The 25,742-nt window shown below is 45.8% G+C and overlaps 2 protein-coding genes and 1 pseudogene across 3 annotated transcripts; 2 read left to right on the forward strand and 1 right to left on the reverse strand.

Annotated features, from left to right (window-relative positions):
• Positions 1 to 808: 808 nt before the first annotated feature.
• Wfdc11 (WAP four-disulfide core domain 11) lies at positions 809 to 9,670 on the reverse strand. Of its 2 annotated transcripts, NM_001253677.2 has the most exons (4): positions 9,594 to 9,670; positions 3,124 to 3,262; positions 2,109 to 2,251; positions 818 to 967 (listed from the first exon to the last, which is right to left on the reverse strand). In NM_001253677.2, exons 2-4 carry the CDS (start codon positions 3,209 to 3,211, stop codon positions 944 to 946), a joined length of 255 nt encoding a protein of 84 aa, NP_001240606.1. In that variant the 5' UTR covers positions 3,212 to 3,262; positions 9,594 to 9,670; the 3' UTR covers positions 818 to 943. The 2 variants fall into 2 exon arrangements, with proteins under 2 accessions (XP_063140628.1, NP_001240606.1); XM_063284558.1 differs by lacking the exon at positions 9,594 to 9,670 and having other exon boundaries at positions 809 to 967; positions 3,124 to 3,464.
• A 449-nt stretch (positions 9,671 to 10,119) lies between these two features.
• On the forward strand, positions 10,120 to 10,622 carry LOC108350573 (60S ribosomal protein L21 pseudogene; annotated as a pseudogene).
• Positions 10,623 to 22,810: 12,188 nt separating this feature from the next.
• On the forward strand, positions 22,811 to 24,546 carry Wfdc13 (WAP four-disulfide core domain 13). Its single transcript, XM_003749630.5, has 2 exons — positions 22,811 to 22,993; positions 24,322 to 24,546. The coding sequence occupies exons 1-2, from the start codon at positions 22,906 to 22,908 to the stop codon at positions 24,477 to 24,479; spliced, it is 246 nt and encodes an 81-aa protein (XP_003749678.1). The 5' UTR covers positions 22,811 to 22,905; the 3' UTR covers positions 24,480 to 24,546.
• The last annotated feature ends 1,196 nt before the right edge of the window (positions 24,547 to 25,742 follow it).

The raw sequence follows: 25,742 nt of genomic DNA on the forward strand, positions 1-25,742 counted from the left end.
ACTGACTTCCAGGCAGCTAGGGTGAGGGTCTTAAAGGCCATACCCACAGTGACACACCTCCAGCAAGGCCACACCTACTCCAACAGAGCCACACCCTCTCATAGTGCCACTCCCTGGGTGGAGCATACATAAATCATCACACTGGCTTTGGATCAGATACAGAACTCCAGCTCCTCCAGTACCATGTCTGCCTGGATGCCGCCTTGACGATGATGGTCTGAACCTCTGAACCTGTAAGCCAGCCCCAATTAAATGTTGTCCTTTATAAGAGTGAGTTGCCTTGATCATGGTGTCTCTTCACAGCAATCAAACACAACCTAAGCCAGTTGTGCAGCTGGGTCTTCAGGTGGGACTCTTAAAGCAGGAGCAGGGGCTATCTCTGACTACAGTGCCTGCCTTCAGACCCTTTCCCCTAACTGGGCTGCCTAGGCTACCCTCAATAGATGGTCCTAGTCTCACTGCAACTTGATATGCAAGGCTGTTTGATATCCATGGGAGGCCTCCCATCTTCTGAGAACCATAGGAGTAGGGGTGAATGGGGGAAGGGGGGTGAGAGGGAGGGACTGGGAAGAGAAGCTGCAATTGGGATATAAAGTAATAAATGACTTAATTAATAAAAAAAAAAGTAGAAGGACTTTGAAAAAAGGGGTTTGGTGGGAATGGAGAGATCTGAGATGATAATAAGACTTTGGTCAAATAATGTGATATAAATATGAAATTATAAAAGAATAAATAATTTTTAAAGCAAGGTATTCAGGAGGGATCACAGAGTGTTGTGAGGGGAAATAAAGAGACACTGAGGCCGGTCTGTTCATAAGTGGTTTGTTTTTCAAATATGTTTGCCATTTTAGTCCCCAATCAACACAGCATTTCTAAAGGTAACCACACAGCCCTGCTCTGAAGCCACTAGCTCACATGAGGCCAGGCTGTCGAGAAGTCAGGGTCATTTCTTTCTTTCAAAAAATTTCTGTAAAAGAGAAAGTTTAGATTCTCAGAGATATGGAGTTTCTAAGAAACCAACCTTCATTCTTAAGCTGACGCCCAGTTCCCACTGACTGACACCCAGTTACCACTGACTGACACCCGCCATGGCGGATGCCAGGGCCTGGCCACTTCTGGGTAAATGAGGCTCTGGTTCACTAAGAGATCGCTGAGCTCAAATTTGAACTACGGAGCGGATGGCTGCAAATGCAGATAAACTAGGAAACAGGCATTTAAAAGAGGCAGGCCTTTAATCCCGGCACTCAGGCAAGTGGATTTCTGTGAATTTGAGGCTAACCTGGTCTATATATTGAGTTCCAGGACAGCCAGGGCCATAGAGAGAAACCTGTATATAAAAAATGAAAAGGCTGTGGTTTCTAAACTGGTGTCTCATTTCATGTACCAGTGAATTGCTTTCCTGGTGTGAGAGACCTTGGTGGCGTCCCTCTCTCCCTTTATCTGTCTGTGTGTGTATGTGTGTGTGTGTGTGTGTGTGTGTGTATGTGTGTTGATATGTGTGTCTAGATCTGTGTGTCTGTGTGTATGTTTGTAGGTGTGTCTGGATGTACTTCTGTATGTGGAGGAATGTGTATATGCTCGTGTCTGTCTGTCTATTTGTATATGTATATGTGTGGATGTATGTCTGTATATTCGTGTGTATGTATGTATGTGTATTTGTGTATGAGTACCTGTCTGTGTGTGGGCCTATGTCTGTGTGTGGGCCTGTGTCTGTGTATAAGCCTAAGGGAGGGTCTGTGTCTGTATGGGTCTGTGTTTGTGTGGGCCTATGTCTGTGTGGGTCTGTGTCTGTGTGGGTCTGTGTGTGGGCCTATGTCTATGTATGGGCCTATGTCTGTGTGTGGGTCTGTGTCTGTGTGTGGGCCTATGTCTGTGTGGATCTGTGTGTGGGTCTGTGTCTGTGTGTGGGTCTGTGTCTCTGTGTGGGCCTGTGTCTATGTGTGGGTCTGTGCCTGTGTGGGGGTCTGTGTCTGTGTGTGGGTCTGTGTCTATGTGTAGGCCTTGGGGGAAGGGCTGTGTCTATATGAGCCTCTGATTTGGGCAACTTTGGTCTGAGGCAGAGGATGTCTCATTTCAACACCCTCCCTCCCCCTACATCTGCAGCTCACCGCATTTTCTGCACAGATGTTACCACAGTAGGTCCAGCAGCATGTGTGATTTCTGTATACACATTTGAAAGTTCTAGAACACTTCTTGGTACAGTCGTTAGCTTTTGGCTGTCCCCAGCACTCCTCGAGTAACAGTTCTCCCGCTGAAACAGAAATGAAATCAAGAGGTTCGCAGAGTCAGTGAAGCAAGCCCTTTCCTCCTAGAGTCTGAGCTCCGTATCCCTGTCACGGCCTCTCTCTTCTGAATGCCTGCACGGAGAAGTCATCGCATTGACCCCTGACCTTACAGGTTCTCCACTGAATTCATTACCTCGGCTCCCAAAGGCCTTACCTAACTTTGTATATCCCCAGCATCCATGAGTCCATCTATAATATATAGATTGATTTAACAAGAAGTGTGAAAGTCCAAGATGGCTGCTAGCCTCATTACAATACCTGCCTCGGGGAGACAGAGTGCAAATAAGATTTCTGGGTTTGTTCTTGTTTTTCTCAAGATGGGATCTCACGTATCCTAGGCTATCCCTGGGTTCACATGAAGCTGAAGATGACGCCCCTGAATTACTGCTTCTGCCTCCCAACAACGGGATTGCTGCCAAGCTCAATCGTGCCTGGCTTGGACTAGGTTTTCTCTACACTGCCCCCTTGTGGACTGTTCCATGACACAGGCGTGGAGGACGGAGGACAGCTTTGCCCAGTGCCTTGTCACATTCTAAAACATGTCTCTACTTTAAAGCGTCATTACTAAATACCCATTTGGTTCCCGTGAGAGGAATCACAGGACTTCCGGAAGTATGGAGGAAGGGTGTTCTCTCTATTGGCTCAGAGGCAAAAGAAAATATTCAGTCTTCACTGTTCGTGGTAATTGTACGAACGTTGCTGTTAGGGAAGTTTCCCAATTGGAGGCTGACCTGGGAAGGCAGAACCTGAATCGAAATGCCAGACACGACACCCACTCCCTTATCCAGAAATGAGCACAGCCCTCGTCCCCGGGTCACAAGGCATCCTCACCACCTACGAGAATACTTGTTCTTTGTCCCTCCCAGGGCAGGCGGCAGCAACAGCACGCAGAGAAACACCAGACACCGGAGCAGCGAGGGCTTCATGACGTTGACGGAGCGCGTGTGGATGTGCTGCTTTTGCCTTCCCAGCTGCTGCTAGAGAGCAAGTAGATAAGTTGGGGACGAAGGTGTGAGCCAAGGCGGAGCACCAGGAGGTTTTTAAACATCCCACCTTCTAGACCAACGCCTCGCCCTCCGCCCACCACGCCAGGCAGATCTGACCTCCAGCTTTGCCTGATGAGTGCCTTGTCGTTTTCCCCCTGCTGAAGAAAATACTTTTCATACATTCTTCCTTCTCTTGATTAAAGGATAATTCAAACTGTCACTTGAGACTTACAAAATCTAAAAATCCTTACAGAATTTAAATATTTCTTTTAAAAAGTCACAAAAGAGAGGAACAAAATCCATTAGACTGGTGTGCGACATGCTATCATCATATATGGACAAATGTATATTAACTGCTTTGATAAAACTGAAATTATGTGGCATTCTTTTGATTTTTTTTATTCTTACATCTAGCTTTTAGTTAGGATACAAAGTAACAAGTTTCTTTCTTTAGAAAATATTCTCTATTTATCGCACTTTTAGAGGTCATGTGTGAGCACTGTATTTACATCCCTCTTCCCTTCCCTCATTTTGCCCCATCCCATGTTCCCTCACCTCACTCTCAAATTCAGGGCTTCTTTTCCTTGAATTATTATTGTTACCCACCTGTGTAAACACATAAATCTAGAAAAACAACCTGCTAGGTTCGTGTTGGTGTTGTTCACCTATGTATGTATTTAGGAATGGCCACTTGAGGATGAAAACCTTATGGGGTGGGGGTGGGGGTGGGGGCTCATCCCTGAAGAAGACTGATTCTCTCAGTAACCACTAACTATCACCTACAGCTCTTTATCTAGGACAGGGTCTTGTGAGAGTCCCCTGCCCACACTGGCATGCCAATTGGTGTCGTCACTGTGCGTGTTTCATTTAGGCAACCATCCTGCTGAGGTTTCTGGGGTGCAGCTCCCCGTCACGTATAGAAGACACTGTCTTGCAGTGGACATCCTGGTCCTCTGCTCTTACAGTTTGAGTTGATCACACACACACACACACACACACACACAAACATCCTGCACACAATGCTCTCACCACACACACTCATGCACAAATGCACAGAGAGACCAAAAATTCTTTTCAAAAGAAAAAGAAAAGAAGCAGCACAGGATGCTGGCATGCTTGTGGAGAAGAGGAAAGTCACACGCTGCTGGTGGGGGTGTAATCTTTTGTAGCTGCTTTGGAAATCACTCTGGAGGGTGTTCCTCGAAAACAAAACTAGAACTACCATAGATACCACCCTTGGCTACGTAGCAGAAGGATACTACATCAAGGTCTCATAGAGACCTGGGCATCCATGTACAGTACTATACTAACAGCAGTCGGAACACCCCTCAATGAGGGCTAGCTCTTGGGGTACCAGATGGTATCGTGCAAGCTTTCAAAGAAGGGAAGAATCCATAGTCCTACCCAGTTATGACGCCTATGAACCACAATGACCAGTGTGGCTCAACAGCTCTAAGGCTGCCAGAGTGGTACACGTACCTCGGCGATAGCCAATGGACCTCCGATTGGACGTAAGACTCATCTAACGAAAGGAAAATCATGTCAGGCACTGGAAGCCCAGCTGATACCCAGTACTCATGAATCCACGGATTGTGATGGTTTGTATATGCTCGGCCCAGGGAGTGGCCCTATTAGGAGGTGTGGCCTTGCTGGAATAGGTGTGTCACTATGGGTGTGGGCTTAAGACCCTCACCCTAGCTGCCTGGAAGCCAGTGTTCTGCTAGCAGCCTTCAGATGAAGATGTAGAACTCTCAGCTCCTCCTGTCCCATGCCTGCCTGGATGCTGCCATGCTGTCACCTTGATGATAATGAACTGAATCTCTGAACCTACAAGCCATCCCCAATTAAATGCTGTCCTCTATAAGACTTGCCTGGGTCATGGTGTCTGTTCACAGCAGTGAAACCCTAAGACACAGATCTTGGAGGAGAACCTACAACTATCACTTTACTAAACCGGGACAATCCCTAACTACACTCCAGATGTTTCCCTTTGTTACGTGTAGTTTTCACCTCTCATCAGGGAAACCTTTCTTTGCAACAAACTGAGAACATTATTGAAAACCACAACTAATCAAAATGCAGAGCTCTGGATCTCAGTCCCAACCGATACATCAGCCTCCTGCGTCTGAGGCTCCGGGATCATCTCAGAAGAGGGTTTGGAAGGACTGTAGGAGTCAGAGGGACAGGAAGTTTGCTGGAAGAGCATGGCTTCTAGAAGTATCAGGGAAGCTTACAGCCATGAAGTCCTATCAGTGTGTGATCAGACGAAGAAATAAAGAAGAGGCAGTGCATATGCAGAGTGAGGTCTTTTTCAGCTATTAAAGTCAGTCATGATGTTTACAGGAAAGTGGGCACAACTGCAAGTCATCGTGTTAAGCAAAACAAACTAGTCTGAGAAAGATCTATTCTGTGTGATTTCTCTCATGTGTGGAATCTAGACTTTATAGCCTTGTGCGTGCATGCGTGTGAAACTGGGCAATTATGAGAGGGAGGATGAAATCTTAAGGAAAAGGGGGAAAGGGCTAATGCACCATGACATCAGAAGAGAAGAGTATTTGTGAGAAAGAAGTAAAGGAGGAAGGGACGCACAGAGAAGGAAGGGGTTGCTGAGAGCAAGAGAGGAATTTAGAGCAAAGTATAATGCATGAAAGCAGCATAATGGAGGCTGGAGAGATGGCTCAGCGGTTAAGAGCACTGGCTGCTCTTCCAGAGGTCCTGAGTTCAGTTCCCAGCAACCACATGGTGGCTCACAACCATCTGTAATGAGATCTGATGCCCTCTTCTGGTGTGTCTGAGGACAGCGACAGTGTACTCACATTTAATAAATAAATCTTTAAAAAAAAAAAAGAAAGCAGCATAATAAAGCCCATTACTTCATATTCTAACTTAAAATTAAGCTAGAAAAAAGCTCTAACAAAAAGAACTGAAACTCTGAAAGCTCTAGAGAATAATAGAGGATTATTACTTCAAGATGCAAGCACAAGCAGGTGCAGATGCAAGAACAGGTGCAGGCACAGGCACAGGTGCAGGCACAGGTGCAGGCACAGGCAGATGCAGGCACAGGCAGGGAAAGTACAGGCACAGACAGGAGCTTTCTGTAAAGAGCTCTGGTATCACAGAAAATAATTTCAAGAACTGACAAATGAAATTAAGAACCTCTGCACAGCTTATGAGGGGGAAATCATTAAGTCAAAGAGGGAACCTTTAGAATGGGAGACAAGTCTTTACCAACCGAGCATCTGACAATGGAATGGCTCCTAAAACATCACAATAAATAAGCAATCGAATAAATTGAGTGGACATTTCTCAAAATCAAAATACACACGATCTATAAATAGTCGAATAAACGTTCCACATTTGTGTATGTTACTTTCCTAATTACTGTCACAAAAATGCCGTACAAAAGCAACTCATGAAAAGATGGGCTTATTTTTCCTCACAGTAAGGGAGACAGGTACAGCCCAGCACGTTAGTGGTGGCGTGCTGCTGTAGCTATGGTTACAGGAGTATGATGTAGTTGGCCACGTGGTATCTGCAGTCAGGAAGCAAATAAATACTGGCGCTCAGCTCTCTTCCCCTCTCTCCCTTTTAATTCAGTGCAGGTCCCCGTCCCATGGCCTGGTGTCACTCACAGTCAGAGTGAGTCTCCTCAGTAAAGCCTCTGTGGAGATCCCTCAAAGAGTTATAGCTCCTGGGTAAGCCAAAAAGTCAATCCAGCCCGCCTTTGAGACTGACAAACACAGAGTCCTTAGTCACCTAAGAAATGCAAATTAAGATTGCTCACCCCAGTCAGAATGGCTGTCACCGTGGAAACAGGAAAAATGCTGGTGGCTGGTGATGTGGGGACAGACAGGTCCTTAACCAGTGCTGGTGGGAGAGCAAAGAGGTCCAGGCACTGTGGGGTCAGGGAGGATTTCCTCAGCAATTCTATAGGAACCATTCTATGAGCCAGGCACATCCTGGTATATACCTGAAAAACAACCGGGGCCAGCAGGGGGACTTGTGTTATCCATGCTGCACTAACCAAGATGTGGGAAAAGCTAGGTACCCAGCGAATGGAAGGAGGTAGCAAATGAATGCAGAGACACAACACAGTTCTACTCAGACAGAAGAATAAAAATTTGTCGCTTGAAGGAAAAGGGATGGAACTGGACACCACTGTGAAGTTAGGCAACTCAGGATATTAGACTTTGCCTTGTGTGTGTGATCTCTAGTTAAATGTATACATTTAGCAATGTACTACGTAATTTATATAAAATATTTATATGTGGACATAAATTTATAAATTATAGTTATAAATGTATATATAAATGATAATTATAGAATATATAAATTATACATTGAGTTATAAATTATATAGTTATATAAAATGTGTTGCATAAGTATAATACTGTGCTATTATATTTATTACACATTATAATGTATAATATAAATATGATAATATACAGTATATAATTGTATGGTTTGTGTATGGAATGAAAGTAGAAGTTGATGAAGGGGCGGGAAAGATGCGATGGGGAGGGAGGGAAACAGAAGAGAGTAATGCAGGACAGTAAGACTAAATATCACCTGTTCTACACAGACTGTAGATTAAACTACGTTCTCTCTCCTCTGTGTGTGTGTGTGTGTGTGTGTGTGTGAGAGAGAGAGAGAGAGAGAGAGAGAGAGAGAGAGAGAGAGAGAGAGTGAAATATCTCTTCAGAGGGAGGACCAGACTAGCAACGGGAGGAGGGATGGAGAGGGCATGGGGGAGATTATCAGCAAGGGCCAGGGAGAAATCGCTCAGTGGGGAAGAGCACTAGCCGCTCATCCACAGGACTCAGGTTGGATTCCCAGCATTCCCGTGGCAGCTCACAACCATTGGAAACGCCAGTTTCAGGGGGAATCTTGCTCCCTCTTCTGGCCTCCACAGGCACTGCATGCACATGGTGCCCAGACAGACATGCAGACTGACCACTCAAACGCAGGAAAATAAAAATAAATAGATCTCAAAAAATAAAATAAAAAAGAGTAAGGTACATGCTCGGCTTGGTGGCGCACACCTCTAATCCCAGCACTCAGGAAGCAGAGGCAGGCAGACCGCGGTCAGTTTGAAGTTAGTCTGATATACAAATCGAGTTCCAGGTCAGCCAGGGCTACATAGTGAGACTCTGTCTGGACAATAGAGCGAGCTACAATTTTACGTATGCATGGAAGTGTCGCCGAAAAAGACAGAGACTACATCTGATTTGTTGCTCTCATTCTAAATACCTCAGCAAGTGTCTTTTATCAAAAGAACATTCTCTTACGTGCACGTGACACATTTACTATTGAGTTTGACATTGGTAAACTAGACTGAGACGTCATCTACCTTCAGTAATCCATCTTCTCAGGACACCTAGAAATAGTCTCATCTCTTATGACCTCCACATCTTTGAAGAGTCAATTTTTTTTCTTTTCTTTCCTTTTTCCTTTCTGGTTTTTGTTTTTTCAAGACAGGGTTTCTCTGTGTAGCTTTGGCTGTCCTGGAACTCACTCCGTAGGCCAAGCTGGCCTCAAACTCACAGCGATCTGCCTGCCTCTGCCCCCTAAAGTGCTGGGATTAAAGACGTGCATGACCGTCACCCAGCGAGTCAACTTCATTTTAATTGAACATTTGTATGAAATTTCTTCTTTCTCATATTGAAATCGGGCAGTCTTGATGGGGACACTATAGAAGTGACATAAATTCTCCTAGCATATTGTATTTGGTGGTGTACAAGCTCACTTGTATCTTTCTATCCCAGTTTCTTTATCTAAACTATGAAAGCAGTAATTTACTCCACATAGACACAGTGCTAGCATGATTTAAACAGGGGAAAACTTTTTTCTTTCTCTCTTTTTTTCTCTTCTTTTTTTTTGGGGGGGGGGTGGTTTGTGACAGGGTTCCTCTGTGTGTCCCTGGCTATTCTGGATCTCATTCTGTAGACCAGGCTGCCCTTGAACTCACAGAAATCCACCCGCCTCTGCCTCTGACTGCTCAGATTAAAGGCTTGCACACCACCATGCGGCAAAGAAAACTCTTTAAGCCACCTGTTCTTAATCTGTGGATCTCGGCCCCTTCATAAATCGAATGTCCCTATCACGAGGGTCACCTGAGGCCATCAGAAAACACAGATATTTACACTATGATTCATAACAGTAGCAAAATTACAGTTATGGAGTAGCAATGAAAAATTCTCATGGTGGGGGGTGTCACCAGAGCTTGAGGAGGAACTGTAGCATTAAAACGGCTGGAAAGCAAACCCCAGATCACAGGCTCTAACAGAGTCTCTCACAACGCAGGGCCTTCCTCTCTACCTACCTCTCAGCCAGAGGTGCTGATAAGCACTTGGCTAGTGCTGTTCTCTCCTCAGTTCCAGGGCAGTGGAACCTCTGCTCACAGACCAGGTAATGGAAGGAATAAACGCCGTTCATTTAGACTTTGATCGTGCTTTGAAGTGAGTCAGATCTATCTCAGATCTCCAGGTGGGTACACACGGGACCTCATGTCTGTTTCCTGCTTTCCTTCTTGCTGCAGGCAGAGTAGATCAAACCAGAACAAGATGCACCCACCCAGCTCCCTTCCCCAACACATGCAGAAGTCTGGGTGCTGTGCCTGGGAGAGGGAGGTCTGTACACCTGATTCTCTGAAGGACCGTGGGATGACGCCGTTGCGAAGTCCCATCTGCCTTTCTATTGATTTCTCCATTAAAAGCATCATCCTAACATGTTTCTTAGGGTCTTTTTTAAGTTGTTTGTTTGTTTGTTTGTTTGTTTGTTTGTTTTTGCCAGTAGGGGGAAATGACTCATCCAGGAGAGGTTAGAAATCAGTATGTGGGGGGCAGCCATCTTCCAGTAACTCGACAAAATGACGAACACTAAAGGAAAGAGGAGAGGTACTCGGTATATGTTCTCTAGACCTTTTAGGAAACACGGAGTCGTTCCTTTGACCACATACATGCGAATCTACAAGAAGGGTGATATTGTAGACATCAAGGGAATGGGCACTGTTCAAAAAGGAAAGCCCCATGAGTGTTACCACAGCAAAACTGGAAGAGTCTACAATGTCACCCAGCATGCCGTGGGCATCATTGTAAACAAGCAAGTTAAAGGCAAGATTCTGGCCAAGAGGATCAATGTGCGGATTGAGCACATCAAGCACTCAAAGAGCAGAGACAGCTTCCTGAAGCGGGTGAAGGAGAACGATCAGAATAAAGAGGAAACCAAAGAGAAAGGCACCTGAGTTCAGCTGAAGCGACAGCCTGCACCACCCAGAGAAGCCCACTTTGTGAGGACTAACAGAAAGGAGCCTGAGCGGCTGGAGCCCATTCCATACGGACTCATGGCCTAATGTATAGTAAAGGACCTGGACTGCAAAGTGTTTTCCTAAAAAAAAAAAAAAAGAAAGAAAGAAAAGAAAAGAAAAGAAAATCAATATGTGCCATATAAATATAAAAGCCAGAGGGGGTTGGACAGACAGAAGGCTCAGGGATTGAGAGCACCTTCTGTCTTTAGTTTTGTATTTACTGTTATTGCTTTTCTTCTGCTGTGATAAAACACCATGACCAAAGGCAATGTGTGGAAAAAATAGTTGCCATATAGTTCCAGAGGGGTAAGAATCCAGGGCAGAGGCCCGGCAGCAAGCAGCAGGCACACTGGGAGGACCAAGGTACTAAACACTCTTATCTCCAGCCATGATCTAACTAGAACTAGGGAGGGCCAACTAGCAATAGGATGAGGCTATAACTCAGAACATCCACTGTTCTGAGGGAGACAAAACTTCTTCCAGCAAGGCCACGCCTCCCCCAGAACATCCCCCAAACAACACCAACAACTGGGAAGCAAGTGTCCAAGTACACGAGCTTATGAGGACATTGTCAAAGGCCAGGTTGGACACCACGGGGTACACGGAGGAGGGGGCCAAGTGTGCAGTTGCCGACTGATCACTTGACAGACTTCTCTGTGTGTTTGGTCCACCGAGCAAAAGTTCACCGAGTTCTGGCCACTTTACTCCCCCCCCCCCCATAGCTCCCCCATCCCAGCAAAGTCTTTCAAGCAGTGTAGAATTACAATTCGATCACGTCCATTTTCTTTCTACTGAATGACTGTGAGAAAATAGTATGTTCCCCCAAACCTTCTTCACATGAACCAACATTATGTGGTACAGGTAAAGAAAACAAATTATTCCCGGGGTTGGGGATTTAGCTCAGTGGTAGAGCGCTTGCCTAGCAAGCACAAGGCCCTGGGTTCAGTCCCCAGCTCTGGAAAAAAAAAAAGAAAGAAAGAAAGAAAGAAAGAAAGAAAGAAAGAAAGGAAGAAAGAAAGAAAACAAATTATTCCCAAGAACCCATATTCATTCAAAACTAAGCAACTTGTTACAGATTAACAAAATGTGAGCAATCAAAGTAATTTTCCTTACGAGCAGGCAGCGATGCGCAGTCACAAAGGAAGGACCGATTATTTTTATTATTTATCTTCAAAAGCGATCTTACAAAAATCCTAAAAGAATCACAAATCCAAAATTTACTTACGAAACAATCGGCCATTTCTACTTCACATCCTCAGAACGCACATCACCAGCAAATCTTATTAAATCAAACCAGGAAGCTGAGGGCAAAAACGGGCAGGAGGACTCCACTGCCTTGATCAGCTCAGCTACAGCAAGAGTCACGTCAGCCAGTGCAGCCGTTGATCCCGCTCCCTGACTTTAAAACGTTCCTGGCTGGGGTTGGGGATTTAGCTCAGCGGTAGAGCACTTGCCTAGCAAGCGCAAGGCCCTGGGTTCGGTCCCCAGCTCCGAAAAAAAAAAAAAAAAAAACAAAGTCCCTGGCTTAGCTATTGAGTGTACCTTTCTGAACCTGCTTTCCAATTGCTCCCAAAGATTTTCCACATCAGAGCCACTAGCAAAAACATCTTAACCTGTCTCTACTAACAGTTCGTTCTCCCAAATGCTTTCTATAGGTGATGTGCATTCCTGACAACCTACATTTCTAAATTCTTTCCTAGGGTGGCGATTGAGTCATTAATCTGCTCTGGTGACAATGCCGGAAAGAGATCAAGATTATTACTGTGAGTGCCTGTGATACTACCCCGTGAGGCGGCTGGAAGACCCCTTAGAGTTTTCATACAATTCTTTGATAAAGAAGGATGTGAGGGCAGCAAGCAGAGCGGAACTGCATAACAGCATGAAGTCCTCAGCACCCGTAGTCCTCAGGGCTGTGCCTCTCTGAGGCATACCCATTGTGGTTGTGTTAACCAGCGGGCTGCATTCCATGAGTTCTGAAGTCATTTGCTGTTCCTCCTGCGTGGCCTGCAATAGTACATCCTCATTTAAGTCATCACATTGCTCTCCCGAGGACCAGGGCTTGGTTCCCAGCACCCACAATGCAACTCACAACTACCTGGATCCTGGGTTCAGGGAATCTGATACTTGCATGCGTGTATGTGCACCACATGCATGCAGTGCCTGTGGAGGCCAGAAGAGGGCTCCAATCCCTTGGAGCTGGAGTTGAAGTCAACTGTGTGAGTCACCTGAACTGAACTTGGGTCCTTTGGAAGGGCAACAAACAGGCTGTGAGAGATCTTTCCAGCCTCTAATTCTGTGAATATTTTTAATGCAATGCACATGGTAAATATTTTCTATAGCTCTAAATACATTTTATTGTTTTGGGTTGTTTCTCCCAATATCTTTTTTTAAAATTATTTATTTATTTATTTATTTATTTATTTATTTATTCTATATAAGTACATTGTAGCTGTATTTAAACACACCAGAAGAGGGCATCAGATCTCATTACAGATGGTTGTGAGCCACCATGGGATTGCTGGGGTTTGAACTCAGGACCTCTGGAAGAGCAGTCAGAGCTCTTAGACACTGAGCCATCTCTCCAGTCCCTGCATATCTTTTAAAACTTATTTATTTGTTTATTTTATGTGTCTGGGTGTTTTTGCCTATATGTCTGTCAGTGCGTGGTTTGCATGCCTGGAGACTATAGGAACCAGAAGAGGGCATTGGATCCCATGGGCCACCATAAGGACACTGAGAATCAAACAAGGATTCCCCGAGAAAGAAGCCAGACGGTTGAGCCGTCTCTCCAGCGCTCCTCTGCTTACCTTAATGGGATTTAGGACATCACTCCCACGGCTCCTCGTCAGGGTCAATATTTTCAAGTGTTTGCTTCCACTCTGTGGGTTGCTTCTCCTCCCTGATGCTTCTGCTAGACAGAAGCTTTTGAGTTTGCCAATCTAGACAATTTGGTGTGTGTGTGTTGGGAACAAGCAAAAGAAACTTGTTCTAAGTACTACCGTTTCGCTTTCAGACTCCATGCAAAGGGAGAAACTAAACTCAAGGTCCCAGACCCTAGGGGAGCTGGGGATTTCCCGATCAGCTGAGCAGCCTCTGTTGTAAACAGTTTCCGGTTTCCGGTTATTACAAACAAAAAAGCCGCTATGAACATTGTAGGGATAAATTTTTTGGCGACCTACTTTTAATAAGGGTTCAATCCCTCCTCCAGCCCCACCACCCAGCAGAGGTGGTGGAAGAGAAAAGCTATTAGGCCATCGGGGAGTGGACCTGTTCAGCCGTAGTTCATTGGGGGTGAGCTTGATCTTCTTTGACAGCAGTGCAATCCCGTAGCAAACACCAAGCTTCCAAACCTGAGGGGAGTTTTCTCACATTCCACCCCTAACCCAACAGGTTCAAGACACCCAGTATCAACCCCCTCCCCGAATCTCCTCAGGTCTGAAGAATTCACCAGAGAAGTTGGTGACAGAAAGGGATGAACCACAGAGAGACCCAAAAGATGAACACGGCACCAGCAGGCAGAGATCAATGATAAACCTATAAGAGCACTAAGGAGCTTTTAGGCTTGAGACTCCTCGTTTGTCTATTCTTGATTTTGTTGCCTTTTGTCATATATATGTATATATGTATACACACATACACACACATACATACACACATACACACACGTGCACACATGTGCACATGCACGCACACACACCACACACACATGCACATGCATGCATGCACACACATGCACACATACACACATGCATGCACACACACCCCACACACACATGCACATGCATGCATGCACGCATACACACACACACACACACACACACACACACACACACACACACACAGCTGCCCAGACCAATGTCAGGGTGCTTTCTCCTTCTGTTTTCTTTTAGGACATTTGTAATGCCAGGCAGTGGTGGCACACCTTTAATCCCAGCACTCGGGAAGCAGAAGCAGGTGAATCTCTGTGAGTCTGAGGCCAGTCTGGTCTTCAACAGTGAGTTCTGGGACTACACAGGGAAAATTCCACCTCAAAAATAAACAAACAAACAAAAAGAAAGTTTGCATCTATATTTCCCGGAACACGCTAGTCATTGTACATTGATCCTTGTCTAAAGGATGATACAGGGTCCATTCTGTTTGGAGATGTTTAGTTTCCACACACCTTCCATTGGAAGTACTTTTTTCTATGCATGCTCTTAGACAAGAGAGTCCTCTCCCCTAAGGTGCTGGCAGGTGTTAGCATCACTGAATCACTGTCAAACACTGTCACTGTCACTGTCACTGTTAATGCAATGGTGACATTTTATAGAAAGCCAAGTGGCTAGGGGCGGAGTGTTTTGACTCCATAATTGACAGCAGTTTAGACACCTGCTGTTGGCTTCCTCAAGAGAGGGACTGTCAGTTAAGCAGCCACCTGGACCACCTTTGCATCAGTGCCAACCGTTTTAAGTACTGTGCCCACCTTAGGGAAAGCCATACAATTGCAGTTGATTGCTGTCTTAGCACAAATCCAGCTCTGGAAACTGTCTTCCAGACAGAACTCTGTGAAATAGTTTATTGCTCTGTAACAGTTTCCACACAGGCCAGGGGGAGGGGAACTGACCCCAGTGGCCTATCAGGGCAGCTGTTATGCCCGCTGCAAATGAACAGTGCCAGGATTGCAAACACATCGTCATTGTCACAAGGCTGCTGTGAGAACGCACCTTTTTCCGGGTGTTTAAACAGGTTTAAACTCTATGCGCTGTCTTCCTGTGCTGTTCCTTCTGGTCTTGCAACACTAGGCCCAGTTAGGCTTATCTTCAATAGTCTTTCTAAATTTTAATTAATTAATTAATTAATTTTATGTGTCTGGATTTATGCCTGCACAGATGTCTGTGTATCCCATGCATGCAGTGCCTTTGCAGACCAGAAGAGGGCGTCAGATTCCTTAGACCTGGAGTTACAGATACGAGCAGCCATGGGAGTGTTCTCTTGCGAGAACAGCTGGTGCTCTTGATCGCTGAGCCATCTCTTCAGCCCATAGTGGCCTTTTCTCGTTTACTTTGATACCTGCCATGAGAGCAGACCGAGCTGGTAACACATAGAAAGAAGTTACCGCAGACAACAGAAGAGCAGCACCGCAGGAGTGGCAGCAGTGTGGGGCTGACTAAAGGCAGGAATAGCAGTTTTGTAATGGCAGCTAGAGCAGGAGGCAGCAGCAGAGTGATGGCAGAGCCCCGTGGTGGCATCTGTGACCACAGTGACAGTCATGAAAGGCAACGTTCTGCAGAGTAACCAGGACAGAAACAAGAGGAATGGCAGAAGAAACGCTGAGATGAGGTGGGAGGTAAACCAAAGGCGGCTAGAAGGCTGAAGCGAGCCGAAGAAAAAACATCAAGCCCGAGTTCACGGAAGAACTGCGGACAGCTGTAAACAGTCCATCTCTGTATGACCCTTGTAGGTAATGTTTCATTTTATTTTAATACCTGTGTGTGGGAATGTGTGTGGCACATGTGTGCGATACTCAAAGAGGCCAGAAGAGGGTGCTAGATCCCTAGTGCTATAGCAGTTATAAACCTCCCACCATGGGTCCTAGCAACGGAAACTGAGCCTTTTACAAGAACAGGAAGCGTTCTTAACCCGAGTTCTCTCTCCAGTCCGGATGCTGTTTCTTTTGATACTCTCTACTACAATATTAAGCTGTGGCCTGGAAAAATGCTAAGTAATGGGGCTACCTGGAGAGACAATAGTTTAGATTCCCGGGAGGGCCAGCTCTTGATGTTCACCTACCTCTCATGACGTCTGTGTTTGGTGTCGACGACGATCACTTTCCAAAGGATCCCTGGGCAAGGGAAGGCTGGCACGGGTGAGGGTGACCCTGAAATACTCAGCCAGGCTGAGGTGTTTGAGAGAGGTCAGAGGCTCTGGTCTGATGGCAGAGTTCTCCTCTGCTGTGTCCCCACCGAGGGACCCAGAAGCACTGCACTGGATGCTGCCTGAGACCTGCCCATCTGAATTCTCTTCACATTGATGCCATGCTCCCAAGCTCCTGGTTACCTGCCGTCACTCAACCCTGCATCGAGCTGCAGAATCAACTCAGAGGCATTGTGGTTGCACAGAGTAGGTGGGACTCTAACCCCAGCGACTGCTTTCCACAGATATGGGCAAAAACTGGACCGCACCACTCCTCACCCCCCATCCCCGTGCCAGCTCATCTTCAGCAACATCAGCAGAAGTCACCTGCGGCCCCCTTGGTATTCTTTTGGGTCATAAAAGGAGATGAGACCAGAGGAGGAGTGTTGAGAACAGAGGTGCACACTCAGTTAATGAGACGCACTGAAGTCCTCAATGGCAGCCAGCCCAACCCAGGCCTTGTGATCAGAGTGGCCACAAAGATAAGGTTAAGGTACGGACAGAAGGAAGTTTGGCATAGGTGTTCTTGGGCTCGCATCTGCATTCAGGTAATGTAGAGAAATGAGAGACTCTAGAGAAAATTCTCACTTCCAGTCACACTAGTAACACACACACACACACACACGCACGCACACACACACACAAATATAAATAAATAAATAAAACCTCCTTGTGTACAGTTATTATGAATTAGCTGTATCACCCTTACACTTCTCTGTATATTTAATAAGAAGAATCTTCTTCTCCTCACTTCTTAAATCACCTCTGTTTTCCGCCTGTCTTCTGCTGTCCTTTCTTACCCATTTGAACATTTACGTCATCATTCTTCAACAGGAAACCACGTGATTTTTTTCATAATTGCACACATAGACCTCTTTTTGGTGTCTGAGAATATTAATGTCCTACATCATTTATGAATATTTTTCCCATGCAATTCCTTGATCAAAGTAGCAAAATGCTGTAGTTTGCATGAAGATTGTTCCCCAAAGGCTCATGTGTTTAATAAACCCTTGGCCCCAAGCTGGCGGTGCTGTTTTAAAAAGTTGTGCAAACTTAGAACGCAGGTCCTCTTGGAGGAAGCGGGTCAAAGGTGCCCAGCCTTGAGGCTTCATTGCCCAAACCCACTTCCTTTTCACACTCTACTCCTGGGGCAAATGGATGTGACACTCGGCCTTCCGTTCATGTCACCATGCCTTGAGTTCCTCACGGCGGTGGAATGACCAGAATTAAACCCTTCCTCCCTCAGATTGCTCCTTGCCGGGTGTCTGGACATAGCGCTATGAAGGGTAGCTGAAAACAGAAGTATTGCATTCCTAGATAAAAGACAAGCCAACTTTTCATCCGTCACATCTACATGGAGAGAGAACGCAATGCAAAAGAGAGTCATTTAAGCTTTCAAATAATACATTTAACTCAACAATGTCTGCGTCCCCAAATCCTCTGGATACTGGGGTGTGAATGAGAATTACCACATGAAAACATCAAGAGGCTCTGTGAATATGCATTTGAGTAACAAAGGCCTGTCCATAGGCAGGAAGAGGTTGACTCTTGACTCTAAAATCCACTGTCTCTGCAACCCTGGGAAGGTTCTACAGACTTGGCTTCTGTGTGTTTTCTCATCACTTTAACCGTAAAGGTAGAAATAGATCAAACCTTCCACACTGTCAGCAGGTGCACGGTGTAGTATGTCCGTCTGTCTATCTCCTCAACCTTGTTCCCCAGTCACATTTTAGCAACCCTGGTGGTTCAGAATGGCCCATTTACCATTCAGTTTATGATGAGTGTTAATTTCCATCCCTGGGAGGGCCGTGAGTCAAAGGACTTGTCTGTCCATCTAAGTGAAGCCCTGGGTTCTGGGTGAATTGGGGGATTGATGGAGGAGCCAGAAGTAGAAATCAGAATCCAGGCAGCAATCTAGGCATCGGCCATGACTGCCTCTACTGCCTCCAAGGGTGGAAAATGTAGGAAATATTTCAGGGTGTGTGTATTGTGTGTACGTGTGTGTGTGTGTGTGTGTGTGTGTGTGTGTGTGTGTGTGTGTGTGCGCGTGCGCGCGTGCGTGCGTGTGTGTACGTGTGTGTGTGTGATTGTGTGTGTGTTTGTGTGTGTGTGTCCATGCCTGTGTGGCTGTGGTGCATGTGGAGGTCAGAGGTCTTCCCCAATTACTGTCTCTTATTTTCTGATCTAGGGACTCTAAACTGAGCCTGGAGGGCTCTGGTTTAGCTGGGCTGGATGACCACCATGGAGATGTCTGCCCCTGCCCCTGCCCCTCCAGGACTGGCACTGCAGACATGTGCTACCACACAGCTTTCTGTCACATCCGTGCTAGGGGTATAAACTCAAGTCCTTATGCTTCTGTGACAACTGCTTTACAGACTGAGCCATCTCCACAGCCTGGTTTTTGCTTTTTGGTTTTTTTTTTTTTTTTTTTTTTTTTTTGGTTCTTTTTTTTTCGGAGCTGGGGACCAACCCAGGGCCTTGCGCTTCCTAGGCAAGCGCTCTACCACTGAGCTAAATCCCCAGCCCCCTGCTTTTTGGTTTTGTTGTTGTTGTTGTTGTTGTTGTTGTTGTTGTTGTTGTTGTTTGTTTGTTTGGTTTTTTTTGGTTGTTTTTTTTTTTTGGTTCTTTTTTTCGGAGCTGGGGAGTTGTTGTTTTAGAATAAGGAAGCGAGTTAAGTGTCTCCAGCTTTTCCCCCACTCTGTGAGGTCAAAAGTCGCTTTAAAAGACCTTTAGAACTAGATTATCTGAACCGTTCACTGCAACCCGATGGTAAACTACCTAGAAAATAACTTTAAAATATGCAAAAGGGGGATGGGGTGACCACAGTGACACCCTAGAAAATATCAAACAAATGCAAAAGAAGTTGGTGTTTGACTCATCAAATAATAAAAGGGTAGAAAGTAGTAGAAGCCCGTCCTACAGTAGCCACCTCACGCAGAAATATTAAATTACAAGCTGTCAGCAACTTAGCACCTGGGAGACAGAGAGCAGGAGGTTATGAGTTTAAGGTCAGTCGGAAACAACAGTGAGATGTTGTCTCAAAAAGGAGAAAGACAAAGAAATTACTTCTGGGGCTGGGGGATGGTTCAGTGGTTAGTGGTTAAGAGCACTGGCTACTCTTGCAGAAGGAGGACAAGGGGCTTATTCCTAGCACCTATACAGCAGCTCACAAGCATCTGCAACTCCGGTTCCAGGGCATCCTATGACCTCTTCTGACCTCCAGAGGTTCTGCATGAGCACAGTGCACACACACAGACACAGGTGCAGCCAAACGCTCACGCACAAAAAAAAATAAAATAAAATAAATCTTTTCGCATAAATAAGTAAATAAACTATTTTAGCCCCAAAGACTGAAATTCAAAAGAATAGAAAATGTGTGCTTAATGAAAACAGTAAAAAGAAATTAAAGGGGGTTGGGGATTTAGCTCAGTGGTAGAGCGCTTGCCTAGGGGAAAAAAAAAAAAGAAAGAAAGAAATTAAAGTAGCTATACTCAGATGAAATAAGCTTCAAGTCAATTGCGAGACCAAAAGATGATTGCATATTGTAAGAAGATCATTTTTGCCAAGTAGATATGTAATTCTAAACGCGGGTGCACAGAAGCTGCTGGCTGGCAGGCAGCCCTCTAAGAGGGAGAACCTTGAAACTATAAAGACAAAAACAAAATACCTTTTAATATGTGTAAACACATTCAACATGCTGGATGGAAGGTTAAAAAATACTAAGGTGGTATACCATGTAATCCCCTTTTTGGGGAAAAAAATGAAAATGCTGGTCTGGTCTTCAAATTCATACAGAGCTGTAAGAGGCTTTGTGTTGGTGCCCAGGAGTAGCCCCACAAACCACGCTGATCTGTCAGACAGGGAGACTTTATTGAGCATTTGCCCCAGGACTGATCAGTCATGGCCTTAAAACGAACTCAGAAGCTGATTTTGACACTGAGTCAGTATCCTACAAAATGTTTAAGCCTGGAATCCACACACATCTGTGCTAATTTATCCCACCAATCAGGATTTAGGGATAGGGGATTTCCTTAGGAACATATCTTCGTTGTACATTTATCCTGTTCTTGTTGGCTGGGGTATTCATCTGTGGTGGGGACTTGCCTTATCTAACATTCATGTTTTAACTCGCTAACCAGAATGTCAGTTACCCATGTACATGACTCTTCCTGCCAAGTAGGGTGTCAGTTCCCAGGGAAGTCTTAGGAATGTAAAATTTTACTCAACCTCTACTCAAAATGGAAGTCTTATTCTAAACAGATGCAGGTGTCTCTCTTATGTTGGGGGTCCATCCCAGGGGCAGCTTATAAAGTTAAATACCACAGAAGCTTGCACACAGCTCCAGGAAGTGCTGGTATGTGGTTGGTTCAGGGCCAGGTTTATCGTGGCTAACTATACAAGGCGGTTCTAACTGAACGCTTTTGTGATTGGTTTCCGAGAACACCAAAGCACAGAACGTAACAGAAAATGGGACCAACTGGGGCATGAGAAAGGAAAATGTTTCCTTGTAACATTAGTAACAGCTTAAAATAGCTGGCTGGACAGGCAGCAGTTACCCAGGCCTTAATGCCTTGGATCTCGGTAGCTACACAAGTTCCTGTAAAACGGGTCTTGCTGGGTGGCTAGGTACCAGCATACAGCAGAGAACAGTTGAAAAGTGAGACTTACTGCTACTTCTCTAGATTCGTCTTCAGGTTAAATCAAAATAGCAAAATTAAATAAATATATTTGCTCAAGAAAACAAAAAGTAGGAAGACGGAGGCTCACCTGTCATCTCGGCACTCAAGAGAGGCAGAAGCAGCACGTGTTCTGGGCTAGCCTGGGCTACATAGCAAGACCCTGTCTCCAAAAGTAGGAGAAAGGACGGTTTTTGGGTTAGGTTTTTTTTTTTTTAGATTGATTGATTATGTATATAGTGTTCTGCCTGAATATATGCCTGTACTCCAGAAGAGGGCACCAAGATCCCATTACAGATGGTTGTGAGCCACCATGGGGTTGCTGGGATTTGAACTCAGGACCTCTGGAAGAGCAGTCAGTGCTCTTAACTGCTGAGCCATCTCTCCAGCTGGACAGGAAGGTTTTTGAATTCAAGGAACTAATTGTGGTACACAAGACTTCCCAGGACCAGAAAAAGAAAGGGCTCTGGTCAGCATAGTCTACAAGGCCAGTGTGATTTGCTACAAGCCCCAAAAAGAATAGTGTAAGGGCGTGGTGTGGTGGTGCATCCCTGTAGTCCCAGTACTCAGGAAACAGAGACAGGTGGAGCTCTATGCGTTCAAGGCTAGCCTGGTCTACACTGTGAGTCCCAGTGCAGCTACATAGTGAGAGCCTGTCTCAGACGGCAGCACGGGGATCAGTGTGACCCTACATGGTGACTATACGCTTGTGGAAACGGAAGAATGGTTTTACATGAGCAACCCTGGAAGGGCATTTCCTACACCAAAGGACTGAAGGCAGAATGTAACACTCTAGGTTTATATGGGGGGAAAAGCAATGGTGATAGATCATTCGACGTAAGGTGGTGAAAATACGGTGTTGTATTAGGAATGAAAGTCAATCCTCTCAGCCTAACAGGGAAACTTAAGCTTCCAGGCCTGATTCAGACAGCAGGCAAGAACGCCATCATTTCTATCTGGCAGTGGACTGGTCAGCACCAAGGGAGCTAAGGGTATTGAGTTTGAAGAGTCAAGCCGCAAGATTAAACTACTAGAAAAAAAATGATAGGTGATGGGAGGATGTGGCGTATTAATTTGCTGGAAAATAAAGCATAATGACCGTTTCTCCTGTAATCATCTCCACCGCTATCCAGAGAGTCACTTTAAGAGCTCATGCCACTGGGGATGACTATAAGAAAGAAGTAGAAAACCTCCACAGGGCACTCTCTTTTATTTTGAAAAAAAAAACATAAAGACTGGGGATATAGATGAGGCCTGGCATACACAACGTGCTGGGTTCCATTCCTAGCAATACACATGTGTGTGCGCACAGTGAGGGGCGAGCAGGGGAGACAGAGAGAAAGGAGAGAGGAGGGGGCCGACCAAGGAGAGAGGGAAAGAAAGAGTGAAAGAGAGACAGGAGAGAGGGAAGGAGAGAAACAGAGAGAAGAGAAAGAAAGGAGAGAAAGGAGAAAAGGAGAGAGGGAGAGAGAGGGGAGAGAGAGAGAGAGAGAGAGGAGAGAGGGAGGAGAGAGAGAGAGCACACACTCTTTAAGTTTCAGATGAGAGAATGAAGGGACAGCAAACCCAGAATCAGGACCTGCCCCTGTAGTGGGCAGGGCTAGGAGCTTGCTAGGGTTTCGGCCAAGCATTCCTTATGGGCAGAGAAAGGCCATCCTAGAGCCATCTCAGAGCCTCTCTCTCTCTGCCTTCTCCTCCCAGCCGAGTCTGGCAAACCTGACCTCCCTCAGCCAGGACTTACCACCCATCCTGAGAGCGCCATGACACCTGTGCCACCTTTCCAGCTCCTGTTGGTGCTCAGCCTGGCACCACAGCTGGTGCCTGCAAGTCCCAAGCAATACTTTCTGAGTAGGTGCCTGGGTCTGGGCTCCAGGGGAGGGACGGGGATCGCTCCTGAGGAGAAGAGAGTGTCTCAGGGGCACCTCTAGAGAATTTCACAGTGCGTAGAATAGTACAGCATTCAAGGATCCGGACGTTAAAGTCAGCAAACTCTAGGTAGAATCTCTGTTCCATTTTCGTCTAACATGGCTCCAAACCCTCCAAGAAGAAGAGGCTTTGCCTTTTCAAATGTGACATTATAATGTAAATAATGATACTGAGTCAAGAAAAAAAGAGGAACTGGTGTGTCCAGGCGTGGAGCTCTCTTACAGCCCACTAAATATTTGTTACAATAAAGGTTGTCAGCCTCGTCCCCCTGGCTCAGTTTGCTGGCCCCAGTTGCATCATGGAAAGAATGTTTCAAGCATTAAGACTGATGGGAAAATGAAACTGGTAGAAATCAAGATTTGATCTGCATAACATTGGACTTGGAGGATATCTGGGGAGGAAGGGAAGGGGGACCTCGTATTTTATTTTATGCTTGGTAAAATCTAGAGGCACTGCACAATTGCCAGTAACCAGCATCCACTAGAGTCTGTCTCATTGGCCGCTAATGCCCCTCAACCTGACAGGGGCAGGAATGCCCACTGTGGGCCAATACGCAGTAGGAAGAGAGCTATCTTGTGTGCATTCGGGGGTTCAGTGAGAGGATATGACTGACAGCTCACGTTCCTGTGGAGGCTCAGTTCTGTTTGCAGAGCTTCTGAGAGGAAAAGGAGAAGCCGGATGTTGGTCTCCCATTCTGAAATTCTCACCCTCCTTACCATGAAAAAATATCTACCCCAACTGTGAATTGGATCCCAGTTTCCAATGCAGCTCTTGCAGTTTATTGGGTTTGTTTTTGTGCTACATTTATCTTCTGTTTAGGCCTCTTAATTATATATATATATATATATATATATATATATCACAAATTACCTATGTCCAGTTGGTTCCGGAAAAAAATCATTAAGGGAAGGTTGAGGGATTTTCTCAAGACCACACAATAAGTTAATATAAATTAGGTGGCCAATACCTTTGTTTGAAACTTACCATACACACAGACGAATACATTCACACCCTTGATACAGACCCTAACAGGGTCTATAGGGACTCGGTATCTGATCTGTGAGGATTATGAATAGACAATGAGTTCAAGGTCCCACCAAATAGTCTCAGATCTGATATCCAGCCCTAGTTCCCAGAGGAAGATGGTAGCTAGGGGCAAACCCTATTCCCATCCCTGGAGAGCAGCAAGGGGAGACAAGGTTGCTGCTGTCTGTTCTTTCAGCCACGCTCTCACCTACTCTTCATTCCAGAGTATGTCTTGGAACCGCCGCCCTGCAGATCAGAGCCTGACATCTGCGACACCTTCTGTACGGAGCAGGAGGAGTGCTCACCAAATCTTCAGTGCTGTTCTGCCTACTGTGGGATAGTGTGTACCTCAAACCAAGCCCCAGTGGTTGGGGTCTCCTGAGGGTCTCCTCTCCCAGCCCTGGCACCAGAGCTGTTGGCAGAGGACGACAGTAGAGCCTCGAGCCCATGATTGTGGTGTCTTCTTTCCTTCCCTTTAATCTTGTTGGTTCTGCCATATTGCCAACCTGGTCTCTGCCTTTACCAAGAGTGATTTCCACAAACTCTTATCCTCAAAATCTCATAATCCTTCTCCCTCCAGCACTGTAGCTGTGACTCTCTGCCACCATCGCTCTGAATGTACTCATAGTTTCTATTCTAGGACCTCCCTGGTCCCAGAGTCTACCTTTATCCCAGCATCTGCCTGGAATGATGTATCTGGTCACACGAAGCAAGTTTGTTCTCCTTTGGCTCGTTCCCCTTTGTCCCTTGGCATTCTTAAGTTCAGGAGAGCTGTGACCGACCGCCTAGGCATGAGGGTCAATCAGCCCTGAATCTTCCAAAGGGAAGGGTTCTGGGACAGAGAGAAGAATCTAGTGTGCTGATGAGACACGACTACTCCTCTCACCCAGGCATGTGTGTCGCCTTTAATATGGCGGTCCCTATTTCTCTCTATCTATCTCTCTCTCTCTCTCTCTCCCTCCCTCCCTCCCTCCCCCCCCCTCTCTCTCTTGAACAGATGACACTTGTCTATGTCTCACGAGACCCAAATGAAGTCTAGACCAAAGACCCCCGGCTGGAGGTTCAGCTGCTGAGTTTCCTGAGGAAAGATTGAAGTGCCTTGCCTTGTTCTTTGCTGTGGCCGATGCCCAGAGCAAATGCCCAGCTGTGTAGACAATGTACAGAGTGATGGTGCACATCTGGAGTCAGACACCTAGGCTCAAGTGCTGGCTCTACCATTTCTAACTTGGTGATCTCAAAGGGATCTCTCTCTCTCTCTCTCTCTCTCTCTCTCTCTCTCTCTTTCTCTCTCTCAATCTCTCTCTGAATCAGCCTGCTCATCCTTAAGAGAAAAGTAAACACGAGACTAAAATAAAAACCACAAATGAGCTGAGACAGTCTCTCGCCTCGTGATTAATTTCCATACAATTCACTGAGCTCAGCTTCATGTTCTACCTTCGGGTGGGATTAACAAAAAGTAGGAATTACACCTTCAAGAACAAACTGTCACCCCACGCAGTTGAAAATATTTTCTTCTGCAGATTTGAGACTCCTCAGGCTTGACCATCGAGGCATGCACCCAAGTGCATTGCCTAAAAGTAAGGTTCTCCCGATTTCACTTCACCAGTCTTTGAACTCATTCCCCGGGGGCCAGAGTATGGTCTAC

The sequence above is a fragment of the Rattus norvegicus genome, chromosome 3 (assembly GCF_036323735.1).
Source record: "Rattus norvegicus strain BN/NHsdMcwi chromosome 3, GRCr8, whole genome shotgun sequence".
Lineage (NCBI taxonomy): Eukaryota > Metazoa > Chordata > Mammalia > Rodentia > Muridae > Rattus > Rattus norvegicus.